Source organism: Vulpes lagopus, chromosome 2, assembly GCF_018345385.1.
Source record: "Vulpes lagopus strain Blue_001 chromosome 2, ASM1834538v1, whole genome shotgun sequence".
NCBI lineage: Eukaryota > Metazoa > Chordata > Mammalia > Carnivora > Canidae > Vulpes > Vulpes lagopus.
The window spans coordinates 105,174,700-105,198,270 of NC_054825.1; the positions used below are offsets into that span (position 1 = coordinate 105,174,700).

The 23,571-nt window shown below is 45.9% G+C and overlaps 1 protein-coding gene across 3 annotated transcripts in view; it reads left to right on the top strand.

Annotated features, from left to right (window-relative positions):
• TMEM181 (transmembrane protein 181) overlaps positions 1-23,571 on the top strand; it is a 75,222-nt gene that overhangs the window by 43,662 nt on the left and 7,989 nt on the right. For all 3 annotated transcript variants that reach the window (XM_041744369.1, XM_041744370.1, XM_041744371.1), the window contains exons 5-13: positions 618-739; positions 2,990-3,100; positions 15,615-15,695; positions 17,918-18,017; positions 18,590-18,720; positions 18,948-19,039; positions 20,369-20,426; positions 22,650-22,752; positions 23,352-23,403. In XM_041744369.1, the coding sequence (XP_041600303.1) occupies positions 618-739; positions 2,990-3,100; positions 15,615-15,695; positions 17,918-18,017; positions 18,590-18,720; positions 18,948-19,039; positions 20,369-20,426; positions 22,650-22,752; positions 23,352-23,403 (850 nt within the window). The remainder of the gene's footprint in view (positions 1-617; positions 740-2,989; positions 3,101-15,614; positions 15,696-17,917; positions 18,018-18,589; positions 18,721-18,947; positions 19,040-20,368; positions 20,427-22,649; positions 22,753-23,351; positions 23,404-23,571) is intronic.

Here is a 23,571-nt window from a genome sequence, read left to right on the forward strand (position 1 = left end):
ATGTGATTCAGATGAGGTGCTTTGGTTTAGAAAGAATTTGGAAAGATAACCCCATGACCACAGTAAATTAAGTGAAGAAAAAGTGTATTACCAAAAACTTAACCCCTTTTTGTAACATTTTTAAAAACATAAATAAATTTGGCATCATTGTGTATTTGTATGCCTAGAAAATGGTCTGGGAGGATGGACACAACATGTTAATTATATGGTTATCTCTGGGTGGTGGGATTATAAGTGTTTAATATATCTTTGTATTTTTTTGTTCTCTGATTTTTTTTTTAAACAATGAGCATAAAAACAATAAATTATATAATCAGAAAAATAAGAAATCTAAATTTATTTTAGTATAAAGTTAAAATCTTATGTGGGAAATTTAAAAATAAACTTTCATTAGCCATGAAATACCCTTTGGTGAACCAAAACTGATGAACCTGTAATGTCAGTTTTTTACGTGGGCCCCTGGGTAACACATTGGAAGTAGAGCATATGGAATGGCTTTACTTTGCTGACAGGTGTGAGGTTTTCAAATATGCTGAGGCTGAGGCAGTTGGAGGACCCTTCTGGGTACTTAGTTTTGCAAGTGTGATGTGGTCTCTGACACTGAATTTCTTTTGTAGAAACATCCATTCAGACGAGCTTCCTCATGACCGTTAAAGTTGACGGTGTAGCTCAAGATGGGACCACCATGTTCATTCATAACAAAGTTCACAATCGGACAAGGACCCTCACCTGTGCGGGGGTGAGTGTCTTGGAACAGTCGCCGATTATCATGCTGCCCTGTTACATATCTGCTTAAGTAAAATAATTGAATCATACTAGTGATGGCATGGAACCCTCACCTAACTTTATACAGTGATACCCTTATAAATTCTTACAGCTTTACACATGTGCACACGTTCTCACACACACATATAAGGTCTGTTTTTATTATTTGTGTACAGCCTGGTATGTCTACACATGGCTGTTCACGGGCTGCTTGTCGCCTGTGAAGGTCTGTGGCTGCTCCGTGGTCGTTCTGAATTGCCAGGGCTTCGGGTTTCCAGCCCTGTGATTGATGCCTTGGTCTACCTCTGGAGGCCCAGGCCTCATAGGAAGAGTGGCCTACTTGTGTGAGTGTCTCCTTCAGAGAGCAGTATGTGGTTATGGGATAGAGAAACCTGGTGATCAGAAGTGAGAAAGGAGCCCTTGCTCTTGGTTTTTTTTGGCACCATATTCTGTCAGAATCCTGAGTCACTGGAACTGGGACTGCTCTGTGTACAACAGGGAGGCCCCCAAGGACTAAGCCGGTCGTGGGTGGCATAGAGGACATGGGGAACATCAGAAAAGAGAACACGTGGATTGTAGGGTTAGGAAAGTGGTTTCCCTGACAGGCCTCTTGCCAGGCTTTCTGGACATTCAGGTGTCCTTCCGTCCCTGGGGCAGGCCCACAGAGCAGGCCCTGTTATCAAACCCCCCCTTGTACACAAGAGGAAACTGAGGCCCAGAGAGATCAGAGCCCTTGCTCGAGGTGACTCACATGGTGAGAAGGGGGCCAGGATTTCAGCCCATGCTGTTTGATTCTAGAGCTTGTATCCTTAGCAGCCATGCACCACCTGGTCCAGAACAGTGAAATAGCAGTCCCGTTTGTCCTGGCAGGAAAGGATTCAGGTGGGGAAGGGTTCCTGTTGGAGGGTGACCCCCGTCTGGGGTCTCCTTCTGCCATCTGCTTGAAGATCCTGAGGCAGCAGCTCCCAGACCCAATCAGCTGCTCCACCCACTGGGTCTGCGTCGTGGGCCTGGGCAGGTGTTGCTCGGGAAGCCCCACAAGTGACCAGACTCTCTCTGCCTCTGTTGGTCGCCCACAGGAAGAGGGCCGGGCCAGCCTCTGAAATGTGTTTTCCTCGGCTGCAATGTGGGGTCACGCCCTCCCTGACCATCCTCGTAAGTGGCTAGAATCAAGTCAAATACAGTGTGTGAGAGCCTTAGGTGTTTGTGCACGGGCGGTGGCCTCCTCTCCACTCCCAGGCAGACTGGAGTCAAGATTCAGCTGGTACTTTGGCCCCTGGCTTTCCTCTTTCTCTCACCGAGTGGGTGATGATGAAGGGCAGTCAGTGATGTTATTGTAAGGCTACTGCGACTGGTCCGTTCTGGTTTGCAAGGACCAGAGAGTTTCCCAGGATGGGGGATTTGTGTTAAACCGGGGCAAGTCTCAGGCCAGCTAGGACAACTCGGTTGTCCATAGCTCTCACAAGTGCCACCCAGAGACTGTTCTGACGGACTATGAGAGAACTTCCCAGGGGAGTGCTAGGTGGTGTCGCTGCACCTAGGTCACTGCCTGCCCAGCCGCTGAGGACATATCTGCATCCAGGTTGAGGGCTCACCTCCCTGGCCACGCTGAAGTAGAGGGGACGCAGTTCCTAACTGCGCAAGACAGGAGACAGGGGCTCTTGGCAGGCAGTGAGCACACACACCTGGGTAATCATTCTAGCCGTTGTTCTTGTAGTCTGCCTTGGGGTGGACCTGACCTCCTCACAGAGGCTGCAGGGGCTCCGCGTAGGGAAGGACAGGCACTGGGGTGATGGGGCAGTCACTCTAGGTATCATGCAGCAGCTGTGCAAGTGAGTAGGGAAGAGAGAGTGAGCTCAGGGGTCTGATTTGTTGTGTCTTAACTCACACTCCTCTTGCCCCCCTAGTGTATTTGTGCAAATGTCAGGTTTGTGTTGTACTGTTAACATTTTTTATGCAAGTGACATTATTTTGAATCATCCAAAGTAGAAAGATTCTAATGATTGCAAATCATCTATTATTTGTTTCCAAAAATATCCATTTGGTTCTTTCTTTCTAAGAATTGTTTTTGGCTGCCATCTGAATTTTTCTGGGCTCTGGCAAGTTCCCTGGAGATGGTTAGTTCTGCTCATCTGTTGTTGAAATGTGTTACTTCATGGGTCAGTTGGTGGGGGAGCCAGTCATGCTTGCTTTAAAGACACAGCTCTTCCTTGCATCTTTGCAGAAGTGTGCAGAAATTATTGTGGCTCATCTTGGCTACTTAAATTACACTCAGTATACCGTGATTGTGGGATTTGAACACCTGAAGGTACCCATCAAGGAAATGAACTTCACGGTGAGTATACCAACTGGCTTCGGTGTTTCCAGTGCTTGTCTGTTTAGCTCCCATCCTTCTGTCAAATGACTGAAATTAATCTCAGCATTGAAATCATGTTGTTTTGAACAATGGAAGATGTACAGTTTTTAAAAACTATAAGGAAACCATAATTTCTTAAATATATGGAACCAAGTATAACTTCAAGAAACAGTATGAAATTGGAAACCCTTTGTGGTGTTCTGAGATTTAGAACAGAGAGGACAGAGAATTGCCTTCCAGTTGGAAGGTCAGTAAGAGTATCTGGTGAACCACCGTCCTGGTAGAAGAAGAACACAGTGGGTCCCCCTTCGCCAGCCCTGAGAGCTGCTCTCAGGCCCCAGTAGGACCTCTGGTGAGGGGTGGGTGCTGTTGTCACTGTGAGATTCTGCTGTTCTGCTGTCCTGCATCCTGCTGAAATCAGCCTCTTTGTTTCTTCCACTTGCTCATTCCACAGAATAACCCGCGTAGTGACCAGGAGTGCGGGTCTTTGCTGGTGTGGATCCTGGCACATCCTCTGCAACTGAGTGTTGTTGAGCCTGTTTCCCTATCTGCAAACAGCTGCTTCATAAAGCTGTGCCAATTGTATGAAGGTGGTCATGGGTTCCTTTTGAAAAGTTGGTGCTCTCCTGAGTTACAACTCCCATCCCCTAGGAGAAGCCTGGTAGCAGTGGCTCCCCCTCCCTCCCTACTACCCCCAGGTGCTGAGAAGTCCCTCACCTTGTCTCTGTCTCTTGGATTTGCCTGTTCTGGACATTTTGTGTGAATGGATTCATCTGTATGTGGTCTTTTGTGGCAGACTTCTTTCATTACATGTAGTATTTTCAGAGTTCGTCTGTGCTTTTGAGGGTGTCAGCACCTTATGCTTTGCTGAGTATTTCACGTGTGGGTAGACTCCATTTTGTGTGTCTGCTTATCGGTTGATGGGCATTTGGGTTCTTTTCCATTTTATGCCATTATGAGCATTCACCTGCAGGTTTTTATTTGGACTGGTGGGTGCCCTCTACTGAGAGGTTTTGATGTGTAGGTCCTCTTCTGTGTGCTTGACATGGACTGTCTCATATGGCCCACCTCCGTGGTGGCACTGGTGGTCCCCATTTTCCTGGGGGCGGGGGGAGCCTGGAGTTTGGCTGGGTTTGGGGATCATGCACCATGCTCAGCATTGTAGGCAGGCGCTCAGCAAATGGCACCTGTTGTTAATATTCATATTACTTTTTTTTTTTTCCCATGTTCTGACTCCAGACTACCTAAGATGAGTTTTATTCTTTATCTACATGATAGTTCTGCAGACATTTAAAAATGTTGTCTCAGCTCCACTGAGGTTCCTCCTTTCCTTCACATGGCCCTGGGGGTGGCTTCTGGACCCCTTGGGCTCCAGGTCTCCCTCCCGGGGCTGCCCCAGGCAGCCTGACTGAGGAGTGGCTGCTTGTGAAGTAGAAGGAGCAGGTGGCCTTCCAGGTGTGGCTGGAGCCAGACAGCCGGCTCCTCTGGCAGTGGCGTCACCTGTCGGCTTGTGTTCTGCCAATTGCTAAATGCCCCTCAGACTTTTTCCTCCATAACTGCTGTTAAGTCTGGTCTTTTTTATTCTCTGCTTCTGTGGTTGGTTTGTAACAATTCTCAGACACCACTCGGATGTTACACTTCGCTCTTGAATTTCTTTTCACTGGTTTTGGCCTCTGGGTCTAGCCTCTTCTGAACTTTTGAATTTGAATCTGGATTGTATTCTTTGTGGTATTGAAGATTTCCTAGAGCTTTGTCCTCAGAACATCTGGCCAGCATCCTGCCTGTGTCCTCAAGTTCATGATGCAGAGGTTGAACCCTGCTAGGGTCTGAGATAGATGCCCTGAGCTCAGGCACGCTGATTCCATCCTGTGCTAACCATCTGTGCTTAAGACTTTGCTATTTTAGAATTACCCTGAATCAAGAATGCAGAGAGCAAAGAGCACCATGTTTCTCAGACAGGGGACCTCTCCTTTCCATCTTTATGGGAGCTTCGTCCCCTAAAAGCCTTTCTCAGAGTTCTCAGTAACTTTCCTCGCAGGCTCAGTCCACTGGGACCCTATTACATGGCTCATTTTTTAAAAAAAGATTTTATTTATTTATTCATGAGAATCACAGAGAGGAGAGAGAAGCAGAGACACAGGTAGAGGGAGAAGCAGGCTCCATGCAGGGAGCCTGATATAGGACTCGATCCCGGGTCTCCAGGATCACACCCTGGGCTTCAGGCAGCGCTAAACCGCTGAGCCACCAGGGCTGCCCAACATGGCTCGTTTTGATTGAGGTTCCCTCTTTCCTTCTTTTCTGTTTATTTCCTCTTAGAGTTATTCCTAGGTAATTTGGTCCATATTTTATTTTTATTTTTTTTTTTTAATTTTTATTTATTTATGATAGTCACAGAGAGAGAGAGAGAGAGAGAGAGAGAGAGAGAGAGGCAGAGACACAGGCGGAGGAAGAAGCAGGCTCCATGCACCGGGAGCCCGATGTGGGATTCGATCCCGGGTCTCCAGGATCGCGCCCTGGGCCAAAGGCAGGCGCCAAACCGCTGCGCCACCCAGGGATCCCTGGTCCATATTTTAGATAAACTTGGTACACGTCATTCCACTGTTGCTCAAGAAAGCAGGTGATGTGGTTTCTTTCACTGGAGGGCGCAGCAAGGAAGTTGCCATCGGAACAGCTCACCTGGAATGATGCCATCGGTCAGGGCATCATTCTTGGTAGTGCTCTTCAGCATCTAGAATGCTGATACAGGGGACCCCTGGGATCTACGGGGTTGTCACCTAAGATTTTTCTCCACTTTTGCACATTTCTCTATTCCCAGTACCCAACAGTGTGCTTGGCAACAGCGAGGCTTGTAATAAATATATATGGGTCGAATTGAGGGGTAACACCATAGCACTTCACAGATGGAGACATTCAAATGGCCAACAGGCTTGTGAAATGATGTGTATCCTTGCTATAAACCGGTAAGTCAGAGAATTCAAAAAAGAATGCTTTTTTTTTTTAACCTGCCAAATGGTAAAACACCTGCAAGAAAAACAACATCTAGGATTAGTAAGATACAAGGACACAAGCTCTTCCATACAGGTTAATGGGGTATAAATTGATTTCAGTGTTGGGGGCAGTTTGTTAGTGTATCAGAGCCTCTACGTGCATATTCTTTTTGACCTAGTAACTCTACTTCTTTGAATTTATTCTAACAAAACAATTAGAAAAATACCCGAAAATTTATATTTTTCATAGCAGGAGGTTGGGAGCAATCTATAATTCAGTAGAATTCTGGGTTAAATTTTTCTGCAGCTATTAAAATAATAAACTGGTCACAAAATAGAACAGATAGCACAGACTGCTATTGATTAAAAAAAAAAAAAAAGGAAAAGAAGGGGCACCTCGGTGGCTCAGTGGTTGAGTGTCTGCCTTTGGTTCAGGTCAGGATCCTGGGGTCCTGTGATCGAGTTCTGCATTGGGCTCTCTGCAGGGAGCCTGCTCCTCCCTCTGCCTTGTCTCTGCCTTTCTCTCTGTGTCTCTCATGAATAAATGAAATCTTTAAAAAAAAGGAAAAAAACTATCTGAATTCAAAGTGCTGATTAACATTTTTTATTATAGAAAATGCTAGAAGACGCTATCTCTGGGTGGTGGGATTAATGGTTAATTTCTTCTTTGCTTCTGTTTCTTTATAGTGAGCTTTTTATTACCTTTATAATCAGAAGAGAAAATTATTTTTTTTTTCAAAAAGGCTCCTAAGACAACTGCTATTTGAAAGGGGAAGCCTAAGATACCGTCTGGCAGTTCACTCTGAGAAGCTTACTTATGGAAAAGCTCCCTCAGAAAATCACGGTTTAGTATTATGTCTGAAACTTATATAGAGATGCATTAAGAAAGCAGAGAACCTTATGGAAAGTGTGTCTATATCTTTTATGAAATTGCTGTTGGAAAGTATCCATTATGTTGTGAACTCCGATTTAAACCTCCGAACAGAATTCCTTTTGACCATTTGTTATTAACTCCTTTTAGGAGACCTAGATCAAGCTATTTATCTCATCACATTTCACTTTTGGTATTAGCTGCTAGCAATTTCAGAAATAAGTTTTATGCTGAACCGTGGCAGTCACTAACATCCTGGTACAGGTTTAATTGTTTGCCCTCTTCCATTACAATTTTACCTCTTGAAAAACTTAAAAAATTGTTCCTTTCTCATTTGTCTTTTTATTACAAGTTGACTTCATTTCCATTTTGGAAGTAAACAAAGTAGAACAAATAAAATACATTTTAAAAGTATATCACTGATAGTATTATACATCCATCAGAATGGCTGTGCTGAAAAAGCCAAGATGATGGCAATGCTGGCAAGGCTGGGAGCAGCCAGAGCTCTTATACTCTGCTAGTGGAGGTGTGACTTCTACCGCAGAGAGGCACATACCTCAGCCAGAAGACGTTTACTGCAATGTGCGTGTCCTGGCACCATGGTACCTGTAGCTGCAAACTGTACCATCAGTAGGAGGATCGCTCACAGTGGCACGTTCCTGCCTGTCGTGGAGTATTGCATGGCAGTGAGGAGGAGTGGTGACAGCTACTTTCACAAGCATGATGTTGAAGGCAATAAGCCAAATACAAAATAGCACACGGTGTGTGCTTCCATTTATGTAAATTAGAAGAACAGGCAAAATGAATCTGAGCCATTAAATCAGGATTAGTGTCACTTGGGTAGTTAGTGACTCGAAGGGGCGTATGGGGGGCTTTTGGGATGCGGTGATGGCATTTCTTGATCCAAACACTGTTCACATTGGTGTGTTCCATGTGTGATCGTGTGTGGAGTCATATGCTGAGGGTACACACACAGGTTTTCGTAGGTTCGTTTCCTTTCAGTAAAAACTTCAGTGAATATGTGGCGCACTTTAAAAATCCAAACTCGTCAGGTTGCTGATCTATCTGTCAGGATGTGCTGATCCGCACCCATTTCTTTAGACAGTTCTTGCCTCTTTAACAGAATTTGACATGTGAGGGTTTCTCTTGCTGTTGTTGGAAATCTTTGGCATTTGCAGGCTTGTGTTCGCTGTTCTCCTCATGTGTGCTGGTGGCTGTGGCTCTTCCCTAAGGGCTGTCAGAACCACGCAGGCACTTGTCTGTGGGTGTCCCCATCGGTTCCTTTAGCCAGTTTTCTTCCTCGTTGATGGAAATCGAGTTCAGGATGAAAATTACCCTGATAGCCTCTCCAACCTAGCAAGGGAGAGCATCATCACAAGGGCAGCCCTTAAGGGTTCGTCACCCTGTTTTTGGCAGACTACATCTGCCCTTAAGCAGATCCTTAGATGGTTGATGGTCCTTTTCTTTCTTTTTCTTTTCTTTTCTTTTTTTTTTTTTTTTTGATGGTCCTTTTCTTGTCTTGCCTGCTGTGTGGACTTTATCTTCTGTCTGGCATTGTTGTTAATGCCATGTACCCTTATGTTGAGAAGTTTTCTTTTGTCATTCTCAAATTCTGAACTTCTGGTTCATTGATTTCTCCTTACATACATATCTGTCTGAAGTGGAGCAGCACTCCTTCTGTCTCTGCCTCTTCTATCAGCTCTTGTTCTTCTGAGGACATCTTGCACATATCCTGATGCCATGTTCAAGTCCAGGCCACCCTCCAGGTCTTGCAGGCACAGAGATACTCTTATCTCCTGTGTTTTTTAAAAAGTTTGTTTCATTGGCCGTGCTCTGCATATGCAGTGGAATGTAGACTTTAAACATGGTGCAGGTGGCTTTTACCCATTTCCTTGTCATTTTCTCCTGAGCCTTTCAAACACCTTCTCTACACACATCCCATCAGCTTCCGGTGTCCCCAGGGCTGAGCAGGGCATTTCCCCCCACTAAATGCCCTTTAGTTCAGTTCTTGAGTGACACTGCCATCACCTGATCATATTTCATTTCCTTTTTCTTCCTAAGCCACAACCTTTCCCTGGGTGATGAGATGAAAACAACAGCACATGCTTTCTTGAGTCCTTCAGTTTTCTGTCCAGTAGATACCCTCTGGTTTCCATGTGAATTGAGAGGACTAGTAGCCAGCAGCACTTTGAGAAGGACTGACTGGATTCTTGAGTCATACTTGCTCTCTGTTGTTCTCATATGACAAATTACAGAAGCAAATGTTAAGCTTTTCCCCTCCAAATATATTTTTTAATGTTTTATTTATCCATGAGAGAGAGAGAGTGAGGCAGAGACATAGGCAGAGGGAGAAGCAGGCCTCCTGCAGGGAGCCCGATGCGGAACTCGATCCCAGTACCCTGGGATCACGACCTGAGTAGAAGACAGGCACTCAACGACTGAGCCCCCCAGGCATCCCCTCTCCAGATATTTCTGTATAATGTCTTTTATATGAGTTTTCAAGTGTTGGAAACCCAGGCTATGACTTGGAACCTGGGAACCAGTTACAGGGGGTTGCTTACTGTGGCACAAGGTTGCTGGGAGCACCATTACCTGGAGCAGCCTGCACCCTGATGTGCCCCCACCCCTGTGTGTTCCTGTGCCTTTCCTAGTCACAGGGCTGGGGCAGGTAGGGGGAATGTCACAAGGCATTTGTCTTCTGCCAAAATAGCAGTTCTGGAGGCATTGTTATGGAATTTATTTACGTTCATGGTTTCACGTCTGCACAGTATTTGATATCGTATTTGCTTGCATATAGTCAAAGTAGGTGCCCAACAAATGTTGAATGGATGAATGGAGAACCAGACCGAAACTCTGTCGACTTGGATTAGGGAGCAGTGGCCTAAGCTCTAAAGCGGAGGTTTGTTCCAGAGTCAGTTTGTGGTATCGCAGGGTGTGCCCAGTCTCTGGAAGAACAAAGGTGGCTTTGTGAAGGCCAGGGGACCTTGACGCACATGCCAGAGAAGGGATTCATGACTCTTTAAGATTTCGAAGTAAATGTCTAAAGCTTGAATGTTTTCTGGGATTTAACTCTATTTCCTTTCACTTATTTTACTTTTTAATTTCAAATGTACACATTCACACTTAAAGTAAATGCGAAAACAGCCCCCTCCCCCTGAATTCCATACAGTGAGGTCCATATGGTGGCCTCGGTCCTAATCGTGGCTCTGGCGTGTGCACTGGACATCTGTCCCATAGAATCCCCGGGGGCTCTTCTGCTAGCCCTGGCACCACCGGGGCCATTGTTTGTCGTGGAGGGGCCGGGGCCCTGTTCTCTGAACTCCCCACAGTCTTCTTGGGCTCACTGGCGGGGAAAGAACGACTTTTCAAGCCATTGGCACAAGTGAATACCAGACCGAGCTGGGAGTCTGGTCTGGTCACAGAGGAAGCCAGAGGTGATTCCTCTTAGCCGCTGCTATGTAGGCAGTATCCCGGAGAGAAACCATGTGTGGAGGTGGTTTCCTGGATCAGGACAGACAGGGGGAAGGTGCTGCAGGAGCATAGGTACAGCGGATTGGGTGCAGTACGGTTTCCAGCATCCGTGGTGCACCTGCCACCAGCGCAGGGCTCGGACACAGCCGTGAAGGCCAGGATTGAGTGAGTTCCACTTCATCATCTTCCTCCTCCCTCCTGTGAAATCTTAGTTCAGAACTAAAGACGTGTTTTGCGTTTAGCTATATTTATTGGAGAAAGCATTGTTTTCTTATTTTTTTTTTAATTCATGAGAGAGAGACACACAGAGGCAGAGACACAGGCAGAGGGAGAAGTAGGCTCCATTCAAAAAGCCCCACGCGGGACTCGATCCCGGGACTCCAGGATCACGCCCTGGGCCCAAGGCAGGTGCCAAACCACTGAGCCACCCAGGGATCCCCTTTTCTTGTGTTATTTTTTTAAAGTGAGCGAGTTGTTTTATACTGTTCTGTCAGAAGCTGTAAGACAGCATCTCTCTCCTTTATAAAGGGAGTCCTTAGTTATTTTCCTTCTTAAGAGTTAGACTCTCCTAAAGGTCAAATACTTTCATCACTGTCACTTTAAACATATTTTACGAAGTTTTTCCTGATGCTTAACACTTTTTCTTTGTCTTCTTGATTGTGCCTTGCAATCTGTTTTTTCAACTAAGATACATATTATACTTTTTTCTGTTTGATATCACATTCACTCTGCTACTCCCCCATCAGTGCTCATAACTGCCACCATGATTGTTTTGTAAATGATACTTTTAAAATTTAAACAGCATAGCAATGTCGTAATAGTTGCATTATGTTTCAGATTTATGACAGTGGCTGTTCTCTATTGAACTTGTGCTTTATGCCGGGCACTGTGCTAACCTTTTTTTTTTTACCTCATCTTACTTAAATGTTCTGATAATTCTGCAAAGTAGGTAATAGTATTCCCATTTTATGGAAGAGAAATCTTAGGGTTAGTGATATTAAGCTAGTTTCCCCAACTAGAAAACAGAAGAGCTAAGATTTGATCCTGAGTCTCTGACTTCAAAATTCATGTGCCCTTAATCACCATGATCTCTGCTTTCTCATTAACATTGATTGTTAATAGTTGGTTTTTGTTTGATGGCTTTATCGAAGTACAGTTGACCTACAGTGAAGTGCACTGTATTTAAGTGCACTATATTTAAAATATAAAATTTGATCCATTTTGACATATGTACACACCTGGGAAACAATCACCATAATAAGGACAGTATGCATACCCCTCAGTGCCTAAAAGTTTCCTCATGCCTCTTCCCCCTGTTACCTTCTCATCCTCCAACCACCACTGATCTACAGATTAATTTGTATTTATTTAAAATTTTATGTAAACACGGGATACCTTGGTGGCTCGCCCAGTTAAGCGTTTAACTCGTGATTGCAACTCAGTTTGTGATCCCAGGGTCATGATGTCGAGCCCCACATTGGGCTCCATGCTCAGTGCAGAGTCTGCTTGTGATTCTCTCCCCCTCTGACCCCCACCCACCTCTCATTCTCTCTCTCATAAATAAATACATCTCTAAAAAAAATTTAGATAAACACAGTCATACAATATGTTCGAATTCTTTCACTCAGCATAATTATTTTGAGATAACTGGTGCTGTTGGGTGTATCAGTTCATTCCTTTTTGTTGAGTAATATTCTACTGTGTTGATATAGCATAAACTGTTTGTCCTTTCACCTGTTGAGGGACATTTAGATGGTCACCAGTTTTGGGCTGTTTTAAAGCTATTGTGAATACCTGTGAGTAAATCTTCATGTGGACATGTGCTTTCATGTCTCTTGGGTAAATACCTAGCCTTGGAGTGGCTGGGTCATATGGTAGAGGTGTGTTTGACGGTTTAAGAAACTGACAAGACTGTTTTCCAAAGTGGTTGTATTGCTTTACATCCCCTCAGCAGTGTGTGAGAGAGCCCCAGTTACCTCACATCCTCATCAGCACCCAGTATGGTCATGTTTTTAATCTTGGCCATCCTAGTGGGCGTATAGTGGTATTTCATGGTGACTTTTATCTACAGTACTTTGAAAATGCCTTCTGGCTGGCATTTTTCTGGCAAGAAATCTGTTGTCCTTCCTTACCATTGGCCTCTGAATAGATGCTTTTCCCCCTCCCACCCCCTCTAAGCCTATTTTTAAGACTTATCTTTTACTTATTTAAACAATTTGATTTACCTTCCAAAATCCTCAGTGTACTTTTTGTTTCTCTTAGGACCCTTGAGTTCTTGAATTTGTGAGTTCATAGTTCTCATTAAATTTAGAAAAGTTTTGGTCATTATTGCTTCTTCTTTTTTTTTTTTTTTTTTATCCTTTTGTCCATCCCCCACCACTAGAGGTCAAAGACACATCTCTTAGGCCACGTGCAATTGTCTCACAACTTACTGATTCTCTGTTCACTCTTGATCTGGTTCATTTAAAATCATATCTATTGTCACTTCCCCATGTTCGCTCATCTCTGTAAGGTCTGTTCCATTGTTATTCCTCTTCCAAGTCCCGACCTCATATGCTCAGACTTTCCTTGAGCTTCTTGCTGTCCTTGTCTGCTAATTCTGTGTAATCTAGGATTACTTGTTATGGTTCAGATTTTCTCGTTTTTTTTTTTTTTTTAATGTACTATGTATTTTTTTTCTTTCTTTCCTGTTCTTACTTTCTTGAATATAGTTGACATGCACAATGTCACTTGTCTGTATTTTTTATTTTTTTTAATAAATTTTTTTTAAATATTATTTGAGAGCGAGAGAGAGCATGAGCAGGGGGAAGGGGCAGAGGCAGAGGGAGCAGCAGACTCCCCACTGAGCAAGGAGCCCAACATGGGGCTCGATCTCAGGACTGTCAGATCATGACCTGAACCGAAATCAGATGCTTAACAGACTGAGCCACAGGCTCCCCTGGTATTTTTTATTTAATGCCAGACACTATTGGTATTAGATTTTGTGTTTTTATAAATATCCTTGAAATTTGTTCTGGGATGTTTTCCAAGTTACTTGGAAATGGCTTTATTTATTTATTTATTTATAGGCCTTGTTTTTAAACTTTGTTAGGTGGGACCAAGGCAGCGTGAAATCTTTATTTTTTATTTTTTTAATTTTTTTATTTATGATAGTCACAGAGAGAGAGAGAGGGGCAGAGAGACATAGGCACATAGGCAGAGGGAGAAGCAGGCTCCATACACCGGGAGCCCAACGTGGGATTCGATCCCGGGTCTCCCGGATCGTGCCCTGGGCCAAAGGCAGGCGCTAAACCGCTGCGCCACCCAGGGGTCCCGGCAGCATGAAATCTAAGGCTACTTTCTTCCCAGCGCTGGGGAAAAAGCATTTGGGGTATGCTACCCAGTGTACCTTTGTGCATTTTCTCTCTCTGCCCATAGGAGAAGGCACTATTCCTGGCCCTCTGTGAGTGCCAGTGATCCTTTCAGGGACTTTTCCTCCTGCTGCAGGTGGTTTACTCACACTCATGCCCTGATCAATGTTCAGGTGGAGACATGAGGGGGACCACCTTTGGCAGGTGTCCAGAGCTCTCCTCTTGGTGCTCTGTCCTTTGAATCACAGCCAGTGGATTGTCTCCCTGGACTCCCAGCAGTGTGTTTATGATTCTGTGCTTGGGCTACCTTGCCACCATGGCTTGGGGCAGCTAGAGGGTGTACCTCTCTTATCAGCTGGAGATTATTGTCCTTCACTGACTGTCAAGTGTCTTCAACTGTGTGTATATGTGCCTCTGTGTGTATTTTAAATGTTTCAGGTAAGTTAGATAAATCTAATGTCTATAACTTTGTTCTGAAGTAGATTTTTTAAATTGCTCAAATTATTTTAATTCCATGCATTTAGACAATGGGGCTCATTAGTGCAGTGCAGTGTTGTGGGAGTCTGGTGATAAATTTGACTTGTGACCAGGATTGGAAGGGCTGCCTTCTCCCTGCCGTTTGGATGTGGTACAGGCATCCTCAGCTCTGTTAGGTGTGCACTTGATAGGAGTGAATCTACTCAACATAGAGCCGACACCTGTAATTCCATTGTACCTTTTGGTGTCAGATTCATATTTATGTGTTTCACTTAATCTTTTTTAGAACATCCTACCTACATACATTTTTGCATCTTTTAAAAATCTGTCTCTTGGGCAGCCTGGGTGGCTCAGCGGTTTAGCGCCTGCCTTTGGCCCAGGGCCTGATCCTGGAGACCCGGGATCGAGTCCCACATCGGGCTCCCTGCATGGAGCCTGCTTTTCCCTCTGCCTGTGTCTCTGCCTCTCTCCCTCTGTGTGTGTGTGTGTCTCATGAATGAATGAATGAATAAATAAATAAATAAATAAAATCTTCTTTAAAAGTTTCTTTTTTAAAAAAAAAAAAGATTTTATTTATTCATGAGATACACACACACACACACACACACACACACACACACACACAGAGGCAGAGACACAGGCAGAGGGAGAAGCAGGCTCCATGTAGGGAGCCTGAAGTGGTACTCCATCCCCTGTCTCCAGGATCACGCTCTGGACTGCAGGCGGCGCTAAACCGCTGAGCCACCCCGGCTGCCCAAATCTGTTTCTTTTCATGGAAAGCATGGCTTTTTCTAATAAGGGGATTGACAGTGTTGATTTTTCTTTTTTAGAGACATAGTGTATGAGTGGGGTGGGAGTGCAGAGGAGGACGGGGAGAGAGAATCTTCGGCTCCATGCTCAGCACAGAGCCTGATACAGGGCTCGATCTCACGACCCTGAGATTATGACCCGAGCTGAAATCAAGTTAATCACTTAAGTCCGACACTTAACTGACAGGGGCCACGCAGGCACCCCAACAGCATTGTTTTTTGATATGAGATTTAAGAGCCAAATGCTCTTGTTGTAATTACAGAATAAATTTGTCTACCAGATTTATCATTAGTATGAACTATTTAAAACTATTTTCAACTCTTGGTGATTAAAATTTTCAAAGTCTGCATTCTTTAATATAAAAATAAAATGCACTAAATGTTAAAATTTTAGAACATGTGAGAAGGCATAAGGAAAGAAGAACATTTAAAATTACTCATTGTATAAGATCATTATTTTAATAATCTGGTGTACTTCCTTTTAAATGCATATTTTTTTTCAAATTATTTTCCTACTTTACATTTTAGTGGAAGACTTATGACCCGGCATTTTCCCAGTTGGAAATTTGGTTCCGATTTTTCTTTGTGGTGCTTACCTTCATTGTCACGGTAAGTTCCATTTGCTGAGTGATCACATCAGCACCCTACCAAAGCAGAGTTAATTTATGAATTATGATTATCAAAGTGTGAACCAGGGAAGCAAACCATAAGAGATTCTTAACTATAGAGAACAAACCAGGAAGGGAGGTGGGCAGGGGGATAGGCTGAGTGGGGGACGAGGTTGAGGATGGCACTTGTTGGGATGAGCACCAGGTATTGTCTGTAAGTGATGAATCACTGAATTCTACTCCTGAAACCAATATTATGTTCTATGCGAACTAACCTGAATTTAAATTTTAAAAAAGTGTGAACCACATGAGAGATTTATCTGAATGCTGAAATGTTCCATCCAGTGGGCTGACCTGATATTACCAAATATGCTGTATTTCTGCTAGGATGCTGTCATGCAAAAAGAGCAGCATGGCATCTGTTAGTAAGGACCTCTGTGTAGTACTACAGTGATGACAGATCCCCAACTTTTAGATTTTATTCTATTTATTTATTTTTTAAAGATTTTATTTATTTATTCATGAGAGACACGGAGGCAGAGACACAGGCAGAGGGAGAAGCAGGCTCCATGCAGGGAGCCTGACATGGGACTCAATCCCGGGTCTCCAGGATCAGGCCCTGGGCTGAAGGTGGTGCTAAACCGCTGAGCCACCCGGGCTGCCCAATCCCCAACTTTTAAGTAAATGCTCATCAGAGTGCAATGACAATGCCATATCACCTGCCTTGTTGAAATGACCTTCTTTTTATCCAGGCAGATACAGCACATTCTTGCGGTTTTACCTTTGGAAAATTGTAACAGATCTCTCAGTCTTTGGGCTTTTCAAGAGGAACCCCTCAGATGAGTGGGTTTGGAAGTACAAGCTTTTGGCTCATTTGGGGTCTGAGTTCAGTGTCCACAAGCACCCTGTAACTTTGGCGGGGAATGCTTACCCTTAAAGCAAAGCAATCACACAGGGGCCCAGTCTGGTCCGTGAAGTTGGGAATTTAAAACTGGAAGAAGAAAATAGATACACACACACCTACACACCTACATACATACATCCTGGAGGAAGAGGGTATGTGCCTTGGTACTCAGCGCCACATTCTGCCTATCAGCTGCTTGCTCCTTGCTGACATGGAGGGTGTAACATTTGGAGATATGTCCACCCTTTGTGGTGGGGGCCACTCGAGTTGTCACCCAAGGCTCACGTTGTGCTTCACAGTCTAACTGTACACAGAAGGACATAGGCTTGTCAGGGATAGACCTGTGAGAGAGGCGCCAGTTGGTGGTGACATGGGACATGGGTTTGGGTGGGCTGGGAGGACACAGCATTGGGATGTGGTGCATGCATCCTTAGCTCTGAGATACAGTGGAGTCTGCAGAGAGCTGGGATGGTGGTCCCAGCCTCACCCAGGGAGTCCCTTAAAGAACTTACTAAAGATGAGTGGAGAACTACAGGCAGCAGAAATCCTTGCTGTTTCTTGAAGTATCTTTGTTGTCCGAAGGTCTGCTGCCACACCCTGGGGCCCAAAGAGCTGGCACCCAGGGCATGATGTTCTTAAACAAAGAAATGAGCCTAAGCCTCACAGACTGGGAGAAATGGCCCACCAGCCTGGGAAGTCCAAATTGCCTAGAAAATCATTGACTTATGTTAGAGTACAGAAAAAAAACAAAATAAATATCAAAACAAAACAACCTCCAGGTCTTTTATACATATTGTATAGTGTTTTAAAGTACTTTAAAGAAACTCTCATGGCTCAACACAGCTTCTTCAAGCAGGTGTTTGAAAACACACACATTCTCTGACCATGGTTACCAGCCTCATTCCCTCAGCTTTTGTTCGGGGAGCCCTGGTGCCATCTGCAGATGTTGCATGGCTGGGAGCATGTGGCCTGTCCCCAGGGAGGTGCCTGGGTGGCCCTGTGGGGCCGACCTGTTAGAATTAGTCTGTCCAGGAGGAGGTGGGAGGGGTGGGTGCTCTGCCCTTTGGCAGAGGAGTTATGGCCACTATATTCCCTGCCCCCTCCTGCCCCTCTGAGAGCAGCTTGTGATCATCTTACCCGCAGCTCCTTGCCAGTGATTCACCATCTTATCTCTGTCGGCACTAATGCTCTCAGCCGTCTGTGCAACAAGGGGTAACTTGGAGGGAGGTTTGGCTGACCATCACTCTGGGAAGGCTTAATGTGGTACTAAGTGAGGTGTCAGCAAAAACAGTGACTTGCGTTCCTGATTTGGTTTGCAGTGCCTGTTTGCACATTCCCTCCGGAAGTTTTCCATGCGAGACTGGGGGATGGAGCAGAAGTGGATGTCCATTCTTCTGCCTCTGCTGCTGCTTTACAACGGTAGGTGCCCATTTTTATTTTGGAGCTTTCCCCTTTAAAGCTTAAAGCTGCAAGGTGTCCTAGAGCCCGTCTGGCCCCAGAGTCTCCAGAAGAGCCTGGGAGCCCCTGAAGGAACAGGTGGCCGCATCCCCCAGAGCGCGTGTGTGGTGGTGTACTGGGACGAGGCAGATGCCTGGCAGCTTGCACGAATAAGTGATTGCTTTGGTAGTTGAAACCTGGAAGGGCTACAGACACAGCCGTCTTGGAACTTGGCTGAAGGCGGCAAACACTGCCGTCTGTTCCTCCTCCCCTGCTTCAGAAGGCGTTTGCTTCCAGAGCCGCAGCCCCGGGATTCCCAGGCCTGCGGGGAGGAGCGGATGGCGGAAGCAGACGGCACTCTGTAATGATCACTGGAGCAATCTGTTCATTGGCTTTTAGGTTTTTTGGAAAACAAAACAGCCTTTAGTTCGCTACCTCCCTTTGGCTCCGACTGAGGAGAGGGTGACTGAGTTCTGCCCTCGCAGAGGACGGAGGCCCCAGGCTGGGTGGGGTGAGCCTGCCTCCACCAGGCCTTTCTGCTGGTTGCATTCCAGATCCGTTCTTCCCCCTCTCCTTCCTGGTGAACAGCTGGTTTCCAGGCATGCTGGACGATCTCTTCCAGTCTGTGTTCCTTTGTGCCTTGCTGCTCTTCTGGCTGTGCGTGTACCACGGGATACGGGTTCAGGTGAGCATCAGCCCTCAGCCCTGCCCGAGGGTGCCGGGGACCTGGTCCTTCTGGTCCACGCTCTGGTGCTGCTCCTGCAGATAAACTGCTCCTGGAGAATCTGTGTTCAGCCCTAGTCAGCAGAAGGATGTAGAAATGACTTGAGTACCTCTGATCTAGTGTGTACTTCTAGTACTTAATGGTTTGCCAGAATTACTAAATCATTTCTTACCATTTTTTATTTTTAGGGAGAAAGGAAGTGTTTGACTTTCTATTTGCCCAAATTCTTCATTGTCGGACTGTTGTGGTTGGCTTCTGTCACACTGGGAATATGGCAGACGTGAGTAATTCTATTATGTGTGGAACTTTAGGCATGGGAAGCATTTGACAACGGAGGACAGATCCGGAGTCTTACTGTATTTTGTGAACCCAGCTGGAATCTGTCACCAGGATTTCAGGACTTGACAGTATGACTTGAATCGAGGATTTGTTTTAGCGTGACTGGCACGTAAGGGTAGCACAGTTCTAGTCTCAAAAGGACAATAAAAAAGACTATGTCGTTTTAGATTTCTCCTTCAAAGTGGCAGACATCGTCTTCTGTAGGAATGATGCTCATGGGTCCTGGCTCGCCCCTGCCCACAGAAACGTTAGTTTCTCCTTGGGCTTGTGTCTGTGAACTCCCCATCCCTGCACCAGCTCCTGACGCTTAGCGGAATTAGTAGTTTTGTCCTTCTGTAAAATGGGACCACCGCTGAAGCCTCATGTAGTCATAGCCCCAGGCACCCTAGTAGGATTTTCTGAGTTCTGTTCCAGGGGTATGGTTTTGACACTTGGCACGTCGCACTCCACGGCCCAGTGATGCAAGCGCTCAGCCCACCTCGTCTCCCTGCCCTGTCTCTGCTTCTTCAACTACTCAGTTACCCAGTTTCACTTTAAAATGAGTTGCATGGAAACTGGCGTTTACTTCTGTATAGCTTTCTTTGTGTGCTCGTCTATTCCCAATGCCCATACGTTCCATTGAAAAGGTGCCCGAAAGTAGTTGGTTACATTGCAGGAGAGATAGTAGAGGGATTTTTTTTTTTTTTTGTAACAAAATTACTGTAGCTTCACAGTAATGACAACTGCAGGCAAATAGTTTAGTAGCACTGGAGGCATTTTCAATGTGAAATTTAGGGTTTCTCATAAATTTAGGATTACTTCTTAAAAAGTCTTTTACTATGGGTTGGTAAGTAGTTTATGTTAATAAAGTTTTAAAAGATTTATTTTTTTTCAAATAAAAAAGCCCCTATTTTTTTTAAATAATAAAAGCCCCTTTGGGGCTTGAACTCATGACGCTGAGATGAAGGGTTGCATGCTCTACCCACTGAGCCAGCTAGGCACTGCTGTTAATAAGTTTCTTTAAAAGCCAAAGGAAGGGCACCTGGGTGGCTCAGTCGTTTAGGCATCTGCCTTCGGCTCAGGTCATGATCCTGGAGTCCTGGGATCAAGCCCTACAATGGGGTTCCCTGCTCAGTTGGGAGTCTGCTTCTCCCTTTCCCTCTGCCCCCATTCCTACTCTCTCTGTCAAATAAATAAAATCTTAGAAAAAATAAAAGCCAGATGAAAGCAAAAAATGAAAAGTAAGCTAGTTATTAATCTGTGATTTTTTTTAATAATACTATATTTTCAGAGTTAATGAATTACACGATCCAATGTACCAGTATCGAGTTGACACAGGAAATTTTCAGGTAAGGATTATTAGCGATGGCTGTGGGTTTTTCTAAAATGCTATTTTTAAAAATTACTGAATTTTGTAACTTAAATAGTACTGCTGAAATGACTTTGCTAACTGGCTGGTTAAGGGAGACTATAGAAGGTTCATGGGTACAAAATTTGGAATGTGTTTGAGTAGTATGAAAAATAAGCTTTTTAAAATGAAGTTGTCGCTTCATTCCTCGGTTTATGGTTGAGGCACAGAAAGTGTATCAGATTTTAGGAGGATTGTAGAGCAATTAAGAAATCTGTTTTGTTCATTTTGTTGATTTAATTCTCTAAAGTAGAGAAATGTTTCCAAGAGAATAAATGGTGTGGCCAGGCTGGCTGGTGTGGGCCTGTAGGCACAGCAGCAACAGGACACAGCACCCTGGGTAATGCTCTGCTCTCACCAAAACCTAGAATTCTTTGTATTTTCAAGTAGGGGGTCCAGTGTTTATTTTACACAGGGGTCAGTAAGTGGCACTCAGTTTAGTGGCCCTATATGTAGCTTTCCCTCAAATCTCTGGGTTTATTGCCATCCCAAGGCCTCTCACGGGGCAGCCCCTCCTGGGCACGGCTGGCTGCCTAGCCAGGGCATGGATGTGAGAGGGGCCCCGGGGCCAGAGGGAGCCTGTGAGGTATCTAGAAGGCATGGTCTCAGCAGGGCAATCCCAGAGGCATGACGGGGTTGAATCCTGAGCTTGGGTGATCGCCACCATTTCTCTGGATGCTTTGCAGAGCCTCCTGTAAAGTGATAAAAACTGTGGTTCTTTATGGGAATGGCCTCTGAGAAAGAGGGAGGTTTAGTGAATGATGATTATCTTGAAAGATGTGTGGCTTGTGTTGAGACTACACATGTCATAGCGAGTAGTCTGAGCACATGATTCTTAGCCAGATTTTTGCAGGGGAGCACTGGTAGTCTTTCATTCCATTATTTAGAAGTTTGAGGAGTTTTGAAGGTTGCTCAGTGTATGCCTTATGAGCCATGTGCTATGATCTTTGCCCTCAAAGAATATAGGACCTTGTGAGGGAGAAAAAGCTTAGTAGTAAGTACAGACTGGTGTGCAGCGTCCCTGTGTCCTTAGGGACAGTGGGCCCAAGTTTCTAGGGGAGGAGGTGTCTATTTGTGTTTTGTCCTTTGTCTTTTAGTCTTCTAATGCTGTAATAGGTTTTTTGGGGGAAGGGGCTGAACCTGGAACTGGAGAGGAGCGGAGGTATTCTGGGCCAGGGAAGGGCGGTGCTGTTGCAGAGCTGCCTGGAGCCGTGCGCCAAGTTGGCAGAGGCCTTGGGCAGGGCTGTGGGTGGTGCTGGGTGGGGAGGAAGGCCTGCAGGAGACCCGAGGCGGGGCACCTACACCCCGGGAAGGCTTGGGGCCATGTGTGGGAGGGGGTAAGCCTCAGAGAAGCCTTCTCTAGGGGCATGACATGAAAGGAGAGGACAGGGAAGAGCTGTATTGACACATTCTCAGGGAAGATTCTGCAGACCCCAGTGACAGATCTACAGGGCTGTTGGTTGAGTGTCACTACCCAGATTGAGATAAATAGGTTCCTGCTAATCTGTCACTGGAGCTTTTGTCCGGTTCTCATGTGAAAACTGAGGGGTGGTCAGGGGTCTTAGGTCACCAGGGTGGGTACCTGGGCCAGCGTGCCAGCTTCCCAAGTGGCCTGCAGGTCAAGCCTCCCACCTCCCCAGCCCCTGCTGTCCCCGTGCTCTCCCTCTGTAGAAGGGGATGGTGGCGCCGTCCCTGCTGAAGAGTTGCCATGCAGGTTGAATGGAGCAGGAACCCAAAGCCCTTGGCCAGCACTCGGAAGGACTTGAGCAAGGCAGCTGTCACCGTGGCTGTGGTCACCTTTGTGTCCCCTTCTCAATCAGTGGCCTGTGTCTGTTACTAGAGGGAATGCTGGAAGCCTGAGGCTTGCAGAGCCAGCACTGGTGTGCTGAGCTCCCGTTGCATCCTGGGCCCCGCAGAGGGAGCTTGGACTCTGGCTCATGGGGCCAAGCAGGGCCGGGGCTGTCCCCGGGTGAGCCACGTGGCTCACAGAAGGCCGAGCAGCGAGTCTGGTTGAGGAACACGCTCTTGTTCTCTGTCATGGAGAGACCCTCAGGACTCTAGGCTCCTTGTAAAGATGCTCGGTTTTCCTGCTTGCCGTGGCGTTGGAAGGAGGAGCAGGGCCGAGCGCCTGTTCTTACTCAGCTGCCATCGTGTGTCATTCTAGGGAATGAAGATTTTCTTCATGGTGGTGGCAGCCGTGTATATTTTATACCTTCTGTTCTTGATCGTGCGGGCCTGTTCCGAGCTGCGTCACATGCCTTATGTAGGTAAGTGCCCCATCACGAACTGCCCAAGGCCAGGCAAGCTGGGAGCTGGCCGCACAGCTGGCCTCTTGTTCGGGAGCCCACCCAGCAAGGGCCTGACCTGGATGGGACCTGTCCCACTCCCTCTTGCTGGGGACAAGCACCTTCGGTCCCTGAGGAGCCACAGCAGGGCTGAATGGGCGACTCTGGGCCTTTTAGACAGTGCCTTGGGGCCAGCACTGGGAGGCCTATGAGGTGGAAGCCACCTGGGGCCCTGGGTGGATCCTCCCAGAATTGTACCTTGCCGAGGAGGTGGCCAGGGCGGTTTTTCCTAGTCCCGAGTTAGGGCAAGTCATCTGCTCACATGGATCCCTTCTCTCAATCTGGAACAACCAAGTAACAATGGCCGTCGTCTCCCTGGGGTGCCTCCTCGACTCTGGGCAGGTGGGACCGCGCATGTCTTCTGGGCTTCAGGTGCATACAGGCTTAAAGTTCAGACGGAGGAGGGGTTTTGTTCAGGAGGCTCGGTTCATTATTTGTCTTTTTTTTTTTCTTAAGCTCCCTGTGGTAAGAATGGAATTTACTTCCAAAGTGGTTTAATGAGGTATTTCTTTCTTTTTCAGATCTCAGGTTAAAATTTTTGACTGCATTGACTTTTGTAGTGCTTGTTATTAGGTAAGAAGACTTTATTCCTTGAAAGAAGCAAAACAGCGAATTTGTATTTTCCTGTCATGAATATCTTTTCTCCCCTTTCACAGAATTAATTTCAGTGCATTTCTAGCCAGATCTGTTCATTGGGTCAGAGGGCCTCTTGCTCAGGGCAGGCACTGAGTATCCCCAGTG